Raw genomic sequence first — 16042 nt, 5'->3', positions numbered from 1 at the left:
GATCGAATCCAAAGTACCAAAACATTTCTGGCCCGAAGCCATTGCCACCTCTGTCTATCTCATGAACCGACTTCCTACAAAAATACTCAACAAAAAACCCCCCTTGACGTCCTATCCACAAAAACCAAAATTCCTCAACACCTTAACCTCTCCCCAAAAGTCTTCGGCTGCACCGTCTATATCCATGTCCCGAAACATGAGAGGACCAAACTGTCGCCTTGTGCAACCAAATGTGTCTTCCTTGGGTATGGGATAAACCAGAGAGGGTACCGATGTTTTGACCCCCACACTAAAAAAATCATCACCACCATGAATTGTAACTTCCTAGAAACCGAGTTCTTCTACCACACCCACCTTAGTAGTCAGGGGGAGAGTGAACCGAATAGTTCATCGGACTATCTAAGTTGGGTTGTGCCACTTCCAAACTCTTCGATTGAGGATCTAACACCAGTTGTCATTGCCGCCGAGCTAGTCTCACCGCAAGAGTCTTCTCATCCGCGTCCCACAGATCCTCCTCCACTGATATCCGAGGTAACACCTGAACCCATTCCTGTTGAAGATTCAGTTTCTCTTAACTCTATAAGTACAGAGGAAGAGGACAACACTGTGGATAGTGACACGGGAAAGTATATTATTCCCCATCGAACTACAAGAGGAATCCCACCTAAGAGATATTCTCCCGAAAAGGTTGGCAGAAAGAGCCGTTATGGAGTAGCCAACTTTGTGCACGGGAACTTATCAAAGATGGCCCGAGCCTTTGAAGCCGCACTGTATGAAGAAGAGGAAATTCCACAGTCGGCAGAGGACGCAATGAAACACAAGCATTGGAGGGATGCAATGAACATAGAGATGAGAGCATTAATGAGGAACAATACGTGGGTAAAGAGCAAATTGCCTGAATGAGTGAAGACCGTTGGATGCAGATGGGTGTTCACTATAAAGCGAAGGCCGAACGGCACGATTGAGAGGTACAAAGCTAGACTTGTGGCAAAAGGATACACTCAGACCTATGGTATTGACTATGATGAGACTTTTTCACCTGTGGCAAAAATTAATACTGTGAGGGTGTTGTTTTCAATTGCTGCTAACAAAGATTGGCCACTTCATCAATTTGATGTGACCAATGCCTTCTTACATGGGGAGCTGCCAAAACCGGTTTTTATGGAGCCTCCACCCGGTTTTACCAATGAATTCCAGGTTGGAGAGGTATGCCAGCTGAAAAAGACATTGTACGGACTTAAGCAATCCCCGAGGGCATGGTTTGGAAGGTTCACAGAGGTAATGAAGAAGTATGGATACAAACAAAGCAACTTTGACCACACCCTATTCATCAAGAAGAAAGAAGGTAAAATTACTTGTCTGATTATATATGTAGATGACATGATTATCATTGGAGATGATACAGAGGAGATGATCGAGCTCAGGAGAAACTTGTTCAATGAGTTTGAGATGAAGGATCTAGGACTCCTTAAGTACTTTCTGGGAATAGAAGTACTAAGGTCGAAAAAGGGAATCTTCATAAACCAGAGGAAATACATACTCGACCTTTTGGCAGAAGTTGGAATGATAGACTGTAAGCCTGTAGACACCCCTATGGTCCAAAACCATGGATTGCAGATGAGAGAAAATGCGAAACTGGCGGACAGGGGGAGATACCAAAGGCTAGTTGAGAAATTGATTTACTTATCTCACACAAGGCCAGACATTGCCTACGCCGTGGGAATAGTAAGTCAATTCATGCATGCACCGCAAGAGGAGCACTGGGAAGCGGCGGTGAGGATCGTCCGATACTTGAAGGGTACATCAGAACATGGACTTCTGTTCGAGAAGCATGACACTTAGAAATACATGGATTTACTGACGCAGATTGGGCTGGCAATCCGAATGATAGGAAGTCTACTGAAGGATATTTTACCTTTGTTGGAGGGAACCTTGTGACATGGAGAAACAAGAAACAGAAGGTGGTCGCACTATCTAGCGCGGAGGCTGAATTCCGTGGGATTAAGAGTGGACTAACAGAAGTACTATGGCTAAGAAAACTTCTGCGAGAGTTAGACTTACACTCGTCTCGAACGTGTAAGTTATTTTGTGACAATAAAGCGGCTATCAGCATTTCAGAGAACCCCGTCCAACATGATCGAACTAAACACGTGGAAGTAGACAGACACTTCATAAAGGAGAATATTGAGGCGAAGATAGTGGAACTGCCGTACGTCAAATCCGAAGATCAGCTGGCCGATATTCTTACAAAGGCGGTAAACTCGAAGATATTTCGAGAAGTGTTGTGCAAGTTGAGCATCGGAAATCCCGTCGCTTAACTTGAGGGGGAGTGTTGGAGAAGATTGCGTAATATCAGACGGAGGATACTCGAGAATCATTCTCTTACCAAAGATAGAAGATTGCAATCATGTAATTAAGCTAATTAGACTTACCATGTATAGGGATTCCTAGTATTATATATTGGTGTAATGTGTATAATGAAATCATCAAGAAATAATACAAACCCCTTTCTACCGATACTACTTTCTATCAACTAGAATTATTTAAAATTGTAAACATAAAAAATTATTTATCATCTCATTGATATGAGACCAAGCATTGCCCCAGAAGAGCTCGTGCATGTGCATCAAGAAACCCGATCCAAAGGCCCGACTGAGCTGGCCCAATCTGAGCCAACAAGGGTAAATACATGATCTGTTGCAACACAAGTAATGAATAGATAAAAATTGACATATTTTTAACTAAGATAGGATAATACAAGATCTGTATTTTGATATACTATTCAAAATCTGAAAAAAAAAGATATGTATCTGTTTTGGTAAAGATGTAATGGAGTTTCCAAAAATGTCTTTCTGCCATATTTCCGATTATTTATTATTGTCTCGTGTAAAATATACTACAACATATTTGAAAGAATAGTTTGTTGATATGGACACCCAACTCTCTTTTTGATGCTGATAAATTAATTATTAAGATGTGGAATTTTTTGGATATGATATAAAACGAATTATCAAAGTGAAAAAGCGAATGTGAAAAGAAAAAAAGGTAATTAATAAGCACTAATGAAGGTTATTATTGCTTAATAATACTCCTCCCCTCACACATTTTTCTCTAGATGTTCAATTATGTGTAACACATTTCTACAAATTAAAGCATTACTCTTTTTATTTGATTTTCATATTTTTTCATTTTTTTCAAATGTAAAATGGCACATAACAAGATAACCATAAGCTAATTACATATATGGAACAATCAATCGTGGGATTTCAACGATGACTTTGTCATAAAAGTAGCAATAAATAAATTTAATTTGAAACACGTGGGTCCTAAAAAATTATAAAGTTAGAATCTAACATGAACCACGATAATGATTCTTTAGGCTCTCAAAATAGTATAATGACAACTTTTTTATGAAGTTAATTAAAGTTGTAGTATTGATTGAAAACTAAAGTTTAAAGCTAAAGATAAAGATATAGTACTATTTTAGTAATCGTGGGTAGTGACATGATCAGATAGGAAACACTCACATACTATAGAAAATACATAAAACCATATAAAAAAAAGAGGGAACATCATTTTTGGTCCACGAACTTTGCCAAAGTATCATTTTAGGTCCGTGAACTTTGAGTTAGTATCATTTGAGGTACTTTTTAGTTTTTACTATTTCCAACTTTTTTTGGACGAAAATACCCTCAATACCTTAAAGTGTATATATTTTTAATAAATTTATCATATACTCATAAATTTTTATAAATATCTTTATAATATATTTTTGACAAATTTTCTAATTATAATTTGACCTTAAATATTATCACTTAATTTTCTGAATATAATTTTCACTTAATTTTGCTTCTTCAATTTTTTATATTAATTTTTTAAAAAATTGAATAAAGAACTTTTCTTTAATAATAAAAAATTGAATAAAGATCTTTTCTTGCATGTCACAAAATTAAATGATAATATTGAAGGTCAAATTATATTTAGAAAATTTGTCAAAAATATATTGTAAAGATATTTATAAAAGATCTTTATTCAATTTTTTTATTATTAAAGAAAGTTCTTTATTCAATTTTTTCAAAGTTCACGGACCTAAAATGATACTTTGGCAAAGTTCGTGGATCAAAAATGATGTTCCCTCTTGTCCGTGAACTTTGAAAATATCATTTTAGGTCCGTGAACTTTGAGTTAGTATCATTTGAGGTACTTTTTACTATTTCCAAGTTTTTTTGGACGAAAATACCCTCAAAATTAAGTGATAATATTTAAGGTCAAATTATATTTAGAAAATTTGTCAAAAATATATTGTAAAGATATTTATAAAAAAATATGAGTATATGATAAATTTATTAAAAATATATATACTTTAAGGTATTGAGGGTATTTTCGTCCAAAAAAACTTGGAAATAGTAAAAAGTACCTCAAATGATACTAACTCAAAGTTCACGGACCTAAAATGATATTTTCAAAGTTCACGGACCTAAAATGATACTTTGGCAAAGTACGTGGACCAAAAATAATGTTCCCTCTAAAAAAAACTATGGGAATAAATCATATAATCAATTGTGTATGTTGGCCATTCGAATATTGTTGATTCATGGCATGCAAAAAATCATTATATGTAAATGTGTAATGGATGAGGAGATGAATATTTCGATCATTAATTTTAAGGCAGATTGTTAGTAGTTGTGGAAATTGTAAGGTACTCGTCACATGCATGAACCCAGTTGTACTTTATCTATGTCTACTCAGTTGTTGCACAATGAATGTGATTTTTTTTAGCATTATTAATTAATTAAAGTATATGCATCCAGATCCAATGTATATTTCGATTTTCGAATATCTAGTGTTTGTTCTATATCACTTCAAGAGCTTGTACTGTTTCTTTGACTACAATTTGACTTAAAATGCAACATAATAACTACTCCATTCATTCCTTGTTAATTCAACCATTTTATCTCGTAATATTCCAAAATAATTAAGTCATTTCAATTTTTAGCAAAAAAAGTAAAATAACTTTTTTCGAGTTTATTCTCACTCTACTAAACACAATAAACATTTTTTCTTAATATCCATACCGAAAAGAAGTCAATTAGCAAGGAACTAGGAAGTATATGTTGACTCCTCCGAACATCTACATAGTGTGAACTAATTTAATTGTCTTAATTAAGATGTAACTATATTATGGTGTAAATTCACAAATTGTAATTAATTCCTAACCAACCACCTATTTCATGTCGTTTTCCTTCTAATCTTATGATTTGCATACTACACATAAAATTAGATGCCCACATGCAAAAGTACTTTTTTGATGCAAACACAAGTGGTGGAGCCAATTCACACAAAAGTGAAGGGCTTCCTCATTTTCATTCACAAATAATGGTTGAGGAAATTAGAAAGCTACCCTTTCCACATCCATACTTTTGCCTCTACCATCAAATACAACACAACACCATAATTACCAACACACTCATCATTCCACCTCAACAAATGGACACCTTTCCCTCCTATTCTCTCATCATTCTCCTCATATCATTAAACACCTTCACACAAACATCATCCGCAAACACAACAACAGATCAAGAAGCATTGCTTAATTTCAAAAACGCCATCAAATTCCAAAACCCTAATTCAACCTTCCTCACAAACTGGTCCCCAAACACCCCCTTATGCAACTGGACCGGCGTCTCGTGCAGCGCCACGCACCTCCGCGTCACGGCCCTCAACCTCTCCAGCCTCGCCCTCCGGGGAGGCCTCGCTCCCCATCTCGGAAACCTAACGTTTCTCCAGTCTCTCGACGTCAGCTCCAATAATTTCACGGGCGCCTTACCATCTGAGCTCTCTAAACTGCGCCGTTTAAAGGCGTTAAACGTCGGAAGCAACGACCTCGCCGGGAAAATACCGCCGGCGATCGGAGCATTATCTCAACTCCGGCAACTAGTTCTTAGTAACAACAGATTCTCGGGGAGAATCTCGCGTATCTTCAACAACATGTCGTTGCTCGTAGAGATTGATATGAGTGTTAATGAACTGTCGGGATCGCTGCCGGATGATATCTGCGGCGGTGATGCGGCGGAGCTCCGGCGAGTCGATTTCTCGGAGAATCGACTTAGTGGGGAAATTCCGGCGAGAATGTACAATTGTACGAAGCTGGAGAGACTGAGCTTGTCGGAGAACGGATTCAGTGGGAAGATTCCGGCAGGAATTGGGAATCTGAAAATGCTTAGGATTTTGTCCATAAGTTCAAACATTCTTGAAGGTAAATCATTTCTTCTTACTTTGTGTAATCCATCAGTCCAAAAGTAGTTGAGATAGGCACGAAATTTAAAAATTAATATGTTAAATATTACTATAAAATAAAGAAAGTAAAATAAAAGAAAAAAAAGTAAAATATGAGAGAAAATTAAGTTTTTGTCCAAAAAAAAGAAAATGATTCAACTATTTTAGAATAATTAAAAAGGAATATGATTCAAATAGTTCGGGATAGAGCATGTTGGAGTATCTACAAAGATCACTCCGACTATAGTAAAATTTGAAAGTTTTGCATTCCTTTTTTTTTTCTAATTTCACGTTTATTTTTTTATTTTTATTTTTCCGACTGTAACTAACACAATACTTCTGAAAAACACCAATCACTTTCAGATATTCAATCCATAAAGAAAGAGCGTGGTCTTATTACGTAATTTCTAATATATGGTCATTATTCACAATTATTGTTTACGAAAAATCCACTAATTACTAGGGCTGGCAAATCGTGCGGATTGAGTCGTTATCGGATCAACCTGATAACGACCCAACCCAATAAGGCCTAACTCGAACCCGACCTGTTAAGGAAACTGTAAATCCGAACACGAACCTGACCTGCTACCTTCAAATCTGAACACGACCCGCACCCGACACGAACCCGTTATCAACACGATATAATACGGTGACTTGTTAATAAATTGAGTTTTCTCCTCTCCAAGAATATAACACTGTAAGTTTAAAGCAATTAAATTTCATATCTCTGCACCGATTTGACGAAGCAAGATAGGGCGAAGAGCGGCGAAGAGTGGAAGCGGAGGTGGCGAAGGGTGGAGGCAGAGACGGCGAAGAGGCGCTGGGAAGAGGCGGTGGCGAAGTGGAGGGTGGAGGTGGAGGTGGAGGCGGAGGCACGTAAATGTGAGAATTTGAGAGAGAAGATTGAATTTTAGAATGGAGTGCAGATTTTTTTGGAGGGAGTAGAATGAAATTTTTGAGAAATTGGGTTAAAGGATAGTTTAGACAATTTATAATTATTGGAAGGGAAATAATAAGAAAAATGAAGAGAATAAATATAAAAAGGTGAAAAACTCTTATTCCGAAAGATTCGCATGCCTCGGACCCATATTTTGAAAGGTCAGCGTAATTAATCTCTTATTTCGAAAGGTCAGCGTATTGAGACCTAAATTCCGAAATTTCTCATTCTTTTCACTAACAGGTCTTCCTTCTTATATTTTCAACATTTCGTCTTTGGAATATGTGGACCTCTTCAACAATAGTTTGTCAGGTAGTATGCCAGTTTTCTACAATTCACCCAATCTTGAAGAGTTGTACCTAAACAGCAACAACTTCACAGGTATTAATTTCAACAAGTTATAATATATTTTAATTTGTACTGCAGTCGTATTGAATTTATAATATTCCAAAAGTCAATAGTAGTTTTTTGTTTTGACTCATCCGTAAAACAGTACTAGTCAATTTCTTTTTCTTACATGGTCAACTATATTTTTCTCTCTCATTATGAATGCAGATATAGAATTACTTACATTTGTTTAGATGTTTGATTTATTTCCTTAAATATGGGTTATACTCTCAAATCAATGTGATCAAAATTACTTAAGATCTTTAGATTATTATAAAGAGGGTTATTATCTTTCATAATGAATTATCAAAGAACAAATTTATCTAAAATCTAATTCAGTTTGAAATAATTATGTATTCAATTTGATTAGTGCTCAATTTTCAGGCAGCATACCAGAAAAAATTGGATCTCTCACTTCCTTGAAGATTCTAAAACTTTCTGAAAACATGTTGACGGGTAATATTAGCATGCTTGCTCAGTGGATTTGATTATTAGATTTCGTATTTTACTTAGATAAAGGACAATAATTAAGTATTTTATTATTCTAGAAACAATCATTAGATGTCTCTTACTAATTTCTATAACTCAGGTAACATACCGAAGCAAATTGGGAACCTTACTTCAATTGAGGATCTAGAACTTGCTTTTAATAAATTGTCAGGTATGATTTACTTGCTGCTGTATCATATCCATTTGAAATTTATGTGGAGATATTTTTAATAAAATAACAAGTTAGTATACAAAAAGCACATGTATTATGTTGAAGAAATACATTGCATTAAATCTACTAGTTTGGCCATTTACTATGAGTTTATTTATTTATTTATCAAGTTCAATCATATATGGCCTTCTCTCTATTGCTTATGAATTATAGAGATCATGATGTTAGTATGCCCTTGAATCTAAATGGTTTGCCGCTAGCTAAACGAGGATATACTATGTTGCTGTATTGGGTCCTATTTGTCAAATTGAGTCTAGCCCGTCTTGTGTGCCTATTTATATAGAAGTAGTAAAACACAAAACTCAGTAATATGAAACCGCTATCATAATACAATCTATTCTCCATTTCTGGCCATGGACGTAGCCAACACAACGTTGGTAAACTACGTAAATCTATGTCTCTTTACGTTTCTGCTAGTTTCGGTTACAACACATGTTGTTATGTTTTCAACACATGTTGTTATGTTTTCAAAGATTTGGTTGCAGTTAGTACTCCCTCCGTCCCCGAATAAGAGTCGCTAATTTCCATTTTGGGTCGTCCCCCATTAAGAGTCACTCTTCATTTTTACCATAAATGGTAGTAGGCTTCACATTCCACTAACTCACTTCACTCACATTTTATTATAAAATTAATATAAAAATGTGGGTCTCATATTTCACTAACTTTTTCAACCAATTTTTCTCTACATTTTTTAAAACTCGTGCCCGGTCAAAGAGCGACTCCTATTAGGGGACGGAGGGAGTATTTCTTAGTCTGTCCTTACAATGTGTCTCTCGATTATCTATTCCACCCCACTCCTGTAACTAATTTAACCGCATATAAACTATATTTTGGTTTATCACATATTGTACTATCTTAATATTCTCTTGTCTAATGTATCGAACGTCACCTACTCTATGTTAGGTGAGTTGCCGGAAGAGATTGGTAATCTAGCAAAGCTTGAGGTTTTTGCAGTTCCTTTCAATGATTTCTTAAATGGTAGCATCCCTCCTTCCATTTTCAATATCTCAACACTAGAGATCTTAGCCCTTCAACAGAATCTTTTCTCCGGCACTCTTCCTCCGGACATGGGGCGCTCGCTTCTCAATCTCCAAATGCTTTTCTTATATTTCAACAAACTTACCGGCCAAATCCCGACCTCCATCGCCAATGCTTCTCAGCTCACTGTTATAGAATTGAACAGAAACTCATTCACCGGCTCCATCCCCGACTTTGGTAAACTCATACAGCTGCAAGAGCTTCGACTCTGGGAAAATAATTTGACAGGAGCTGAATCTCCCAATCAAGAACTCACATTTCTCTCTTCTTTAACCAACTGTCGACATTTAACGGCGTTAGAAATACTAGACAATCCTTACATGAATGGTGTTCTACCAGCTTCAGTTGGGAATCTTTCTACTTCTCTTGTCACCTTTTCAGCAGCTAACTGCAGCATCAGAGGTGTCATTCCTCCCGGGATCGGAAACTTAACCAGTTTGCAGACTTTGGATTTGTCTAACAACAAACTCAGTGGATTCATCCCGGAAACAGTGGGGCAACTGAAGCAAGTTGAGAAGTTATACCTCGATTCTAACCAGTTGCAAGGGTATATCCCTCGCGATCTTTGTCAAATGAGTAGTTTGGGAAATTTGTATTTGAGTAATAACATGCTTACCGGTCCAATACCCGAATGCTTGGGAGAAATCGGATCGTTGAGACTGGTCTCGTTGGCCTCAAACAAGCTGAACTCCACACTTCCTTCTAACATATTCAATCTTAAGGATCTCATAGAGTTAGACTTGAATTCAAACAATTTGAGTGGTCATCTTTCAGACCAGATCAAAAATTTGGAGGCTGTTAGTAAAATTGACTTGTCTTATAACATGTTTTCCGGGCACATTCCGAGCGCAATCAGTGGTTGTCGCTCACTTGAGTTCCTTAATTTATCTAGCAACATGTTTAATGGATCCATCCCTCGATCTATGGGAGATGTGAGAGGCTTGATCGAGTTGAATCTTTCGAGCAATCATCTCTCTGGCTCGATACCTGATTCGTTGACAAAGCTCGGTCTCAAACGTTTCAGTGTGTCCGGCAACAGACTGGAAGGGGAGATTCCGGACGAGGGTTCGTTTGAGAACTTCAGTGCTGAGTCTTTTCTTAACAACTCTGCTCTCTGCGGCGTGGCAAGGTTCCATGTGTCGCCTTGTGGGAAACCGGCATCAAAGAGTGTTTGGGATGTAATGAAATACATTGTTCCTGCTTTCATTGTAACTATGGTACTTGTGGCTGTGGTAATTGTCTTTATATGGCGGCGGAAACAGAAGAATCCGCCGCCTTCTGGTGAGGTACTGACAGTGGGTGTTGGATGGAAGATAGTTTCTGAGAGGGAGATCAAGAGTGGGACAAGCTCTTTCAGCGAGACGAATTTGCTTGGGAGAGGAGGCATGGGGTCGGTGTTCAAAGCGACCATTGCAGATGGAATGGAAGTTGCAGTGAAAGTGTTCAACTTGCAAATGGAAGGAGCTACCAAGAGCTTTGAGACTGAGAGCCAGATTTTAAGCAGCATTCGACATAGAAACTTAGTGAAGATTCTTGGCTGTTGTAGTAACCCCGAGTTCAAAGCGTTGATTCTTGCATACATGCCGAACGGAAGCTTGGAGAAATGGCTGCATTCGGATAAGTTTCTTGATATGATGCAGAGGGTGAACATAGCTATAGATGTGGCGTTGGCGTTGGAATATCTTCATCATGATCACACATACACTGTTGTTCACTGTGACATAAAGCCGAACAATGTGTTGCTCGATGAAGATATGATTGCCCATGTTGGTGATTTTGGCATTTCGAAGCTTTTTGAGAATGGTGAGGTTGCAGTTCACACTATTAACATGGCAACTGTCGGTTACGCAGCACCAGGTGATGTATTTTAATACTTCAATACCTTCTTTTATAAATATATACTATGTTACTTAATTTCTTTGGATGTTCTATTAGAGTTTGGATCAGAAGGAAGGATTTCCACGAGCGGGGATGTGTACAGTTATGGGATATTGTTGTTGGAGATGTTTACGAGTAAAAGGCCGACAGATGACATGTTCAAAGGTGAAATGAGCATTAAGGTATGGGTGGAAAATGCATTGAAGGAAAATGCAATAGGCCAAGTTGTGGCTCCTGGTTTGGTATCAAGAGAAGATTCAAAATTTTCTACAAAGTTAGAATGTGTGAAATCTGTTTTTGATTTGGCAATGAAATGTTTAGCCTATTCACCAGAGGAAAGAGTCAACATGATGCAAGTAGTGGCTGCTTTGCAAAAGATCAAAGCCAGAATTCCAGTAAGCAATAAGCTTTACAACTAATGGATTTGAATTTTATGTGTTTTTTAGCCACTTAGCTAAGTGAAGAGAAGGGGTGAATTTTCAGTGAATTTGTAGATGAGTGCTCTAAGTAGTTTGATGGATTAATGTATTTGAAGCATGATGAAAATTTTCACTATATCAAAACATCTATTACTAGATATACTAATTCAAATTCTTCTGAACATAGACAAACACCAAACAAACATGCCTAATCAACTCTGAGGCCATTGTGGTCCTATGTTAACTTGTGAATAATGTTATGTCTAAACACCAATTATTAATTCTATTAATAAAACTTAAGCTTTGAGGAAGTGTGTATTCATAGAAAAGTTAATGGAAATATAACTGCATTAAAATGAGGTGTCCAAGCAACTCATCAATCCCATCATCTCATTTCCTAGATATCATGTAGTGCTATCATTCTTTTGTTTTCTTGTGTTGATATTTTGAAGGATTTTATCGTCATCGACACCAACGCTAACACAGCAACAAGCCAATAACAATGATTTCACATGGATGTTACTCCCTCCGTCCTGCTATAGGAGTCCCGGTTGAATCGGACACATGTTTTAAGAAAGTGTTTGAGTGTGTAATAAATAAATATTGTAGTGGATGTTGGGACCCACTTTTAATTGAGCGTGTAATAAATAAATGTTGTAGTGGATGTTGGGACCCACTTTAAACACTTTTTTACTTACTTTGTAGGCATTTTTTATTAGTTTATCCCAATCGGGACACTTAAAGTCAGACACCCGAAATTGATCAACCGGAACTCCTAAAGCGGGACGGAGGGAATATAAGATTTTATAAAGCAAAAAATCTATTCAGATAAATCCATATGGAAAAGGTTGGCATCATAGTTCCCACTTTCAATTAACATTAGATGCTTTTCCCAGCTAGGATTCAAAAAAGTTGGCCATTAATGCTTCCTAAAATTCGTATGAATTGGAATTAATTAAATGCTATATCTCCATTTCCATTATGATATCATTTCCTTTTCTTTATTCCATCCACACATTTTTAGTAAGTGAGGTGAGAGCTACATTGCTCTCACTTTCGCATCAATATAAATCAATAAAATGAGATACTTATTCCATTCACAATACACTCAATCAAATTAATTGATTTTAAATCACAATATAAATTCACAATACACTCATTTTATCACACCACACAAACAATTTATTCTACTAGAATTAATGTTAGAAACCCATTTGTCCACTACTTAGTAAGGTTGCAAAAACACCTCCACACGATAAGTAGAAAAATAACAACAATAATAACAATAACAATTCGAACCGCTAATTAACGGAAACGGAGCTGATATTTTGGTTGTCCGTTGGGCAGAAAGATCCCGAAATGCCTCTCGTAGGCCGGGCCGGGCTTTAGATTCTCATCATACATCGCAAATATGTACGTCTCCAAAGGCCGGCCCGGCCTTCTCGGGGTCGCACTCTTAACAATTCGCATTAAATTATTGTTGTAAATTCTCGCATTTTCAACGGTATGGATAGGCCCATCGCCAGCAGCTGTGGTGTAGTCTCTCCCTTGACCTCCGCCCTTCGAGGGCCAGCCTGTCTCCGACCCGGTCCCGCCCGGGTTACCCGACCCGCCAGCCTTCACCTCCTCATCGGAAAGCACCGAGAAAAGAGTTGGAACGGCAGTGAGGATCCTCTCCATGGCCGCGTCGACGGCGTCGAGGATGGCGTAGTAGAGGTTGTCGTAGTAGACACCGCCGGCAATGATGCCGCTGTTGGGCTGCAGCAGCGCGTACGAGAGGTTGATAGTCTTGGGATCGTTCAGGTAGGCGAAGTAGGGATACACGTTGACGAGAAGAGTCGTTTGTGTATCCCTTAGAAACTCGATGATTGGCCTGTTCGACGTTAAATAACGAAGCTTGGTCAAATTCTAGTTGGGATACAGTAAAATTTTGCAGCTTTAGGATTCGAACTCAGGCTAGAAGGTTCTAAGATAATTGAGTGTAAATATGACAATATAAATGACTTAAAAATACTCCACCGCCCCAAAATAGTTGGCGCATTTCTTTTGTGTATCCCTTAAAAAACTCGATGATCGGCCCATTCAACATAAAGTAACAAAATTTGGTCAAATTTTGGTGAGTTGAATTCAGTGGGGACCCAAAAATTTTACACTTGAGGGACCATACCATCTTTCACAAGAACATAACATGACAAGAATGAGAAATACAAAGAAAATAAGACAAGAAATGAGTTGAATTCAGTGGGGACCCAAAAATTTTACACTTGAGGGACCATACCATCTTTCACAAGAACATAACATGACAAGAATGAGAAATACAAAGAAAATAAGACAAGAAAAAAATAATACAAGGAATATTTGACAAGAAAAAATAAAAATTACCCCCTCAGTCTTCCAATATGTATCCCACTTTGATTCGGCGGGTTTTAAGAAATTGAATAGAAAATGTATTGAAAGGGTTAGTGTAATGTGAGTCTCACTTTTATATGATATTAATTTTATAATAAAATGTGAGTGATAATAAGTTAGTGGGATATGTCATTATAAAAAATGGTAAAAATTAAGCGCGGGAATTTATATGGGACGAACTAAAATGAAAAAAAAACTGAGACAGATAATGGGGACGGATGAAGTATAAAATTTAACATCATAAGAATTTGAACTCAGGTCACTAGAGTAGAAGGTTTCTAAGACAAATGCATATTAATATGACAATGCAAATTACATAAAATTAAAACTGAAAATAAATTTGAAAAGTGGGGACAGACATAAAATGACACATATTTTGATTTTATAGAAAGTTAATGTAATGAAAAAAAAAAGTAAAAGCATTAAAAATAGTTCTTCCACATTACCTAATGTACCAATTGACGCTGCATTTGAACACCCCTGATTGCGGAGGATAAGATCTTTCTAGAAGATCTGTACGGATGGAAGTGGAGACCTTGATTTGGGAGTCGCGGCCGGCGGTGCGGATGGCGCGGTAGATGTTCTGAATCGCGGGGAGGACGAAGGGGGCGAGGGTGGATTCGGGGTCGATCTCGTTGCCTACGGCGATGTAGCGGAACGTTACATTTGGGTACTGGAGGATGTTGGTGCGGACCCAGTTTGTGGCGGCGTCGGGGCAGTTGGCGAGGTCGCGGAGCTGGTCGTCACGGACCCCGAGCATGAGGCGGATGCCGGTGTTGGCGAGGGCGCGGAGGGTGGGCGGGTGGGGGTCGTACAGCCTCATTCTCCGGATGTTGTTTTTTTTGTAGAGAGCTAGTGTTCGTTGAACGCTGGGCAAGTTGTTGCCCAGCCTTCCGAAACACACACCCACTTGACCAACTGCATTTTTCGTGACAACGTAAAGTTGTTGGTCACAATGCACATAATGTGCATTGGATACAATAATAAATTACTTTAATAGTGGTAAAATTGTAATTTCACATCATAAAATTTCAAAAAAGAACTCAAGTTTGTAGATCAAGGGCGGGCATGACATTTCCGACCAACCTGAAGAAAAAATTTGCCAAACAATTTGTGTGAAATATACCTGTGAAATCAAAAGATGTGACTATGAGCAATCCAAGTAGGCATAGAGATAGTGTGAAGTGAATGCCAGTGGAAGCCATTGAGAAACGAAGCAAGAAGAAGAAGCTACACAACTTATCTACCAAATCTCCCTTTTATAGAATTTTTTGCTTTAGGGAAGAGAAATTTGTAGTTTCAATGTTTGGGACAATAGAAAAAGATATTTTAATAATTAGTGGTCCGCTAAAACTTCCTCCCAATTTAAGGCCATCCGCATTTCTATCACTTATCTGTCCCTTAACCGTCCCTTAAATTACTATTTATGGGATCCACTATACTTTTTTACTCCATCTCTTAACTAAGGGACGAAACCTGCAACCCTCCGCCCCTTAAATTACTATTCATTCAATTTCATTTTTTATTTTTATTTCCAACCAAATTCAATTAAAAAAACACACTTCATTAAAAATAAACTAAAATTACAATATAAAATAAAAATACAACTTAAAATTCAAAAAAATAAAAAAAACACATAATTAAAATCCTAAAAAATAAAATGACATAATTTAAAATACAATTTTATAGAAAATAAAAAAAACTACTCCGCCGGCGAATCATCCCTCGAAGGCAGTGGAGGTGCACTGAAGCCGTGAGGAGGCGGAATGCCAAGTTGTGCTGCCATAAACGCAATTTCGTTAATTAGGCTTGGTATTGGGGAGGCGGCATGTTGGAAGTGTCCGCCATTGTGGCAGTCATGTACTTGGACATAAGAGAGTTCGAGGGTCCCCCCGAGCCCGCCTGGCTTGATTCGGCTCGGCCCCTCCTCCCTCTAGCCGCCTTCGCCACATTTCTCCCTTGCGTCCGACGGCGCCC

At 37.7% G+C, this 16042-nt stretch overlaps 2 protein-coding genes across 3 annotated transcripts; one reads left to right on the top strand and one right to left on the bottom strand.

Moving 5' to 3' along the window:
• The first annotated feature begins 5387 nt into the window (after nt 1–5387).
• Nucleotides 5388–11822, top strand: LOC121778385 (LRR receptor-like serine/threonine-protein kinase EFR). Of its 2 annotated transcripts, none has more exons than XM_042175730.1 (6): nt 5388–6256; nt 7457–7594; nt 7985–8056; nt 8190–8261; nt 9225–11216; nt 11295–11822. In XM_042175730.1, exons 1-6 carry the CDS (start codon nt 5488–5490, stop codon nt 11654–11656), a joined length of 3405 nt encoding a protein of 1134 aa, XP_042031664.1. In that variant the 5' UTR covers nt 5388–5487; the 3' UTR covers nt 11657–11822. The 2 variants fall into 2 exon arrangements, with proteins under 2 accessions (XP_042031664.1, XP_042031665.1); XM_042175731.1 differs by having other exon boundaries at nt 6120–7374.
• A 925-nt stretch (nt 11823–12747) lies between these two features.
• LOC121779362 (glucan endo-1,3-beta-glucosidase-like) lies at nt 12748–15365 on the bottom strand. The gene is made up of 3 exons (XM_042176691.1): nt 15192–15365; nt 14512–14983; nt 12748–13529 (listed from the first exon to the last, which is right to left on the bottom strand). Exons 1-3 carry the CDS (start codon nt 15268–15270, stop codon nt 12962–12964), a joined length of 1119 nt encoding a protein of 372 aa, XP_042032625.1. The 5' UTR covers nt 15271–15365; the 3' UTR covers nt 12748–12961.
• Between the last annotated feature and the right edge of the window lie 677 nt (nt 15366–16042).

The sequence above is a fragment of the Salvia splendens genome, chromosome 19 (genome assembly GCF_004379255.2).
Source record: "Salvia splendens isolate huo1 chromosome 19, SspV2, whole genome shotgun sequence".
Lineage (NCBI taxonomy): Eukaryota > Viridiplantae > Streptophyta > Magnoliopsida > Lamiales > Lamiaceae > Salvia > Salvia splendens.
The sequence above is the reverse complement of the archived record's forward strand: the minus strand, read 5'-3'. Positions and strand labels throughout refer to the sequence as shown.

Bases quoted from the DNA above. Each gene is read 5' to 3' on its own strand.
- LOC121778385 (XM_042175730.1), top strand. From the start codon at position 5,488: ATGGACACCTTTCCCTCCTATTCTCTCATCATTCTCCTCATATCATTA. The intron at 6,257-7,456 runs GTAAATCATTTC...TTTCACTAACAG, and splicing joins AAGTTCAAACATTCTTGAAG to GTCTTCCTTCTTATATTTTC. The intron at 7,595-7,984 runs GTATTAATTTCA...CTCAATTTTCAG, and splicing joins AAACAGCAACAACTTCACAG to GCAGCATACCAGAAAAAATT.
- LOC121779362 (XM_042176691.1), bottom strand. From the start codon at position 15,270: ATGGCTTCCACTGGCATTCACTTCACACTATCTCTATGCCTACTTGGA. The intron at 14,984-15,191 runs GTATATTTCACA...CGAAAAATGCAG, and splicing joins CACATCTTTTGATTTCACAG to TTGGTCAAGTGGGTGTGTGT. The intron at 13,530-14,511 runs GTAATGTGGAAG...AACGTCGAACAG, and splicing joins AGCGTCAATTGGTACATTAG to GCCAATCATCGAGTTTCTAA.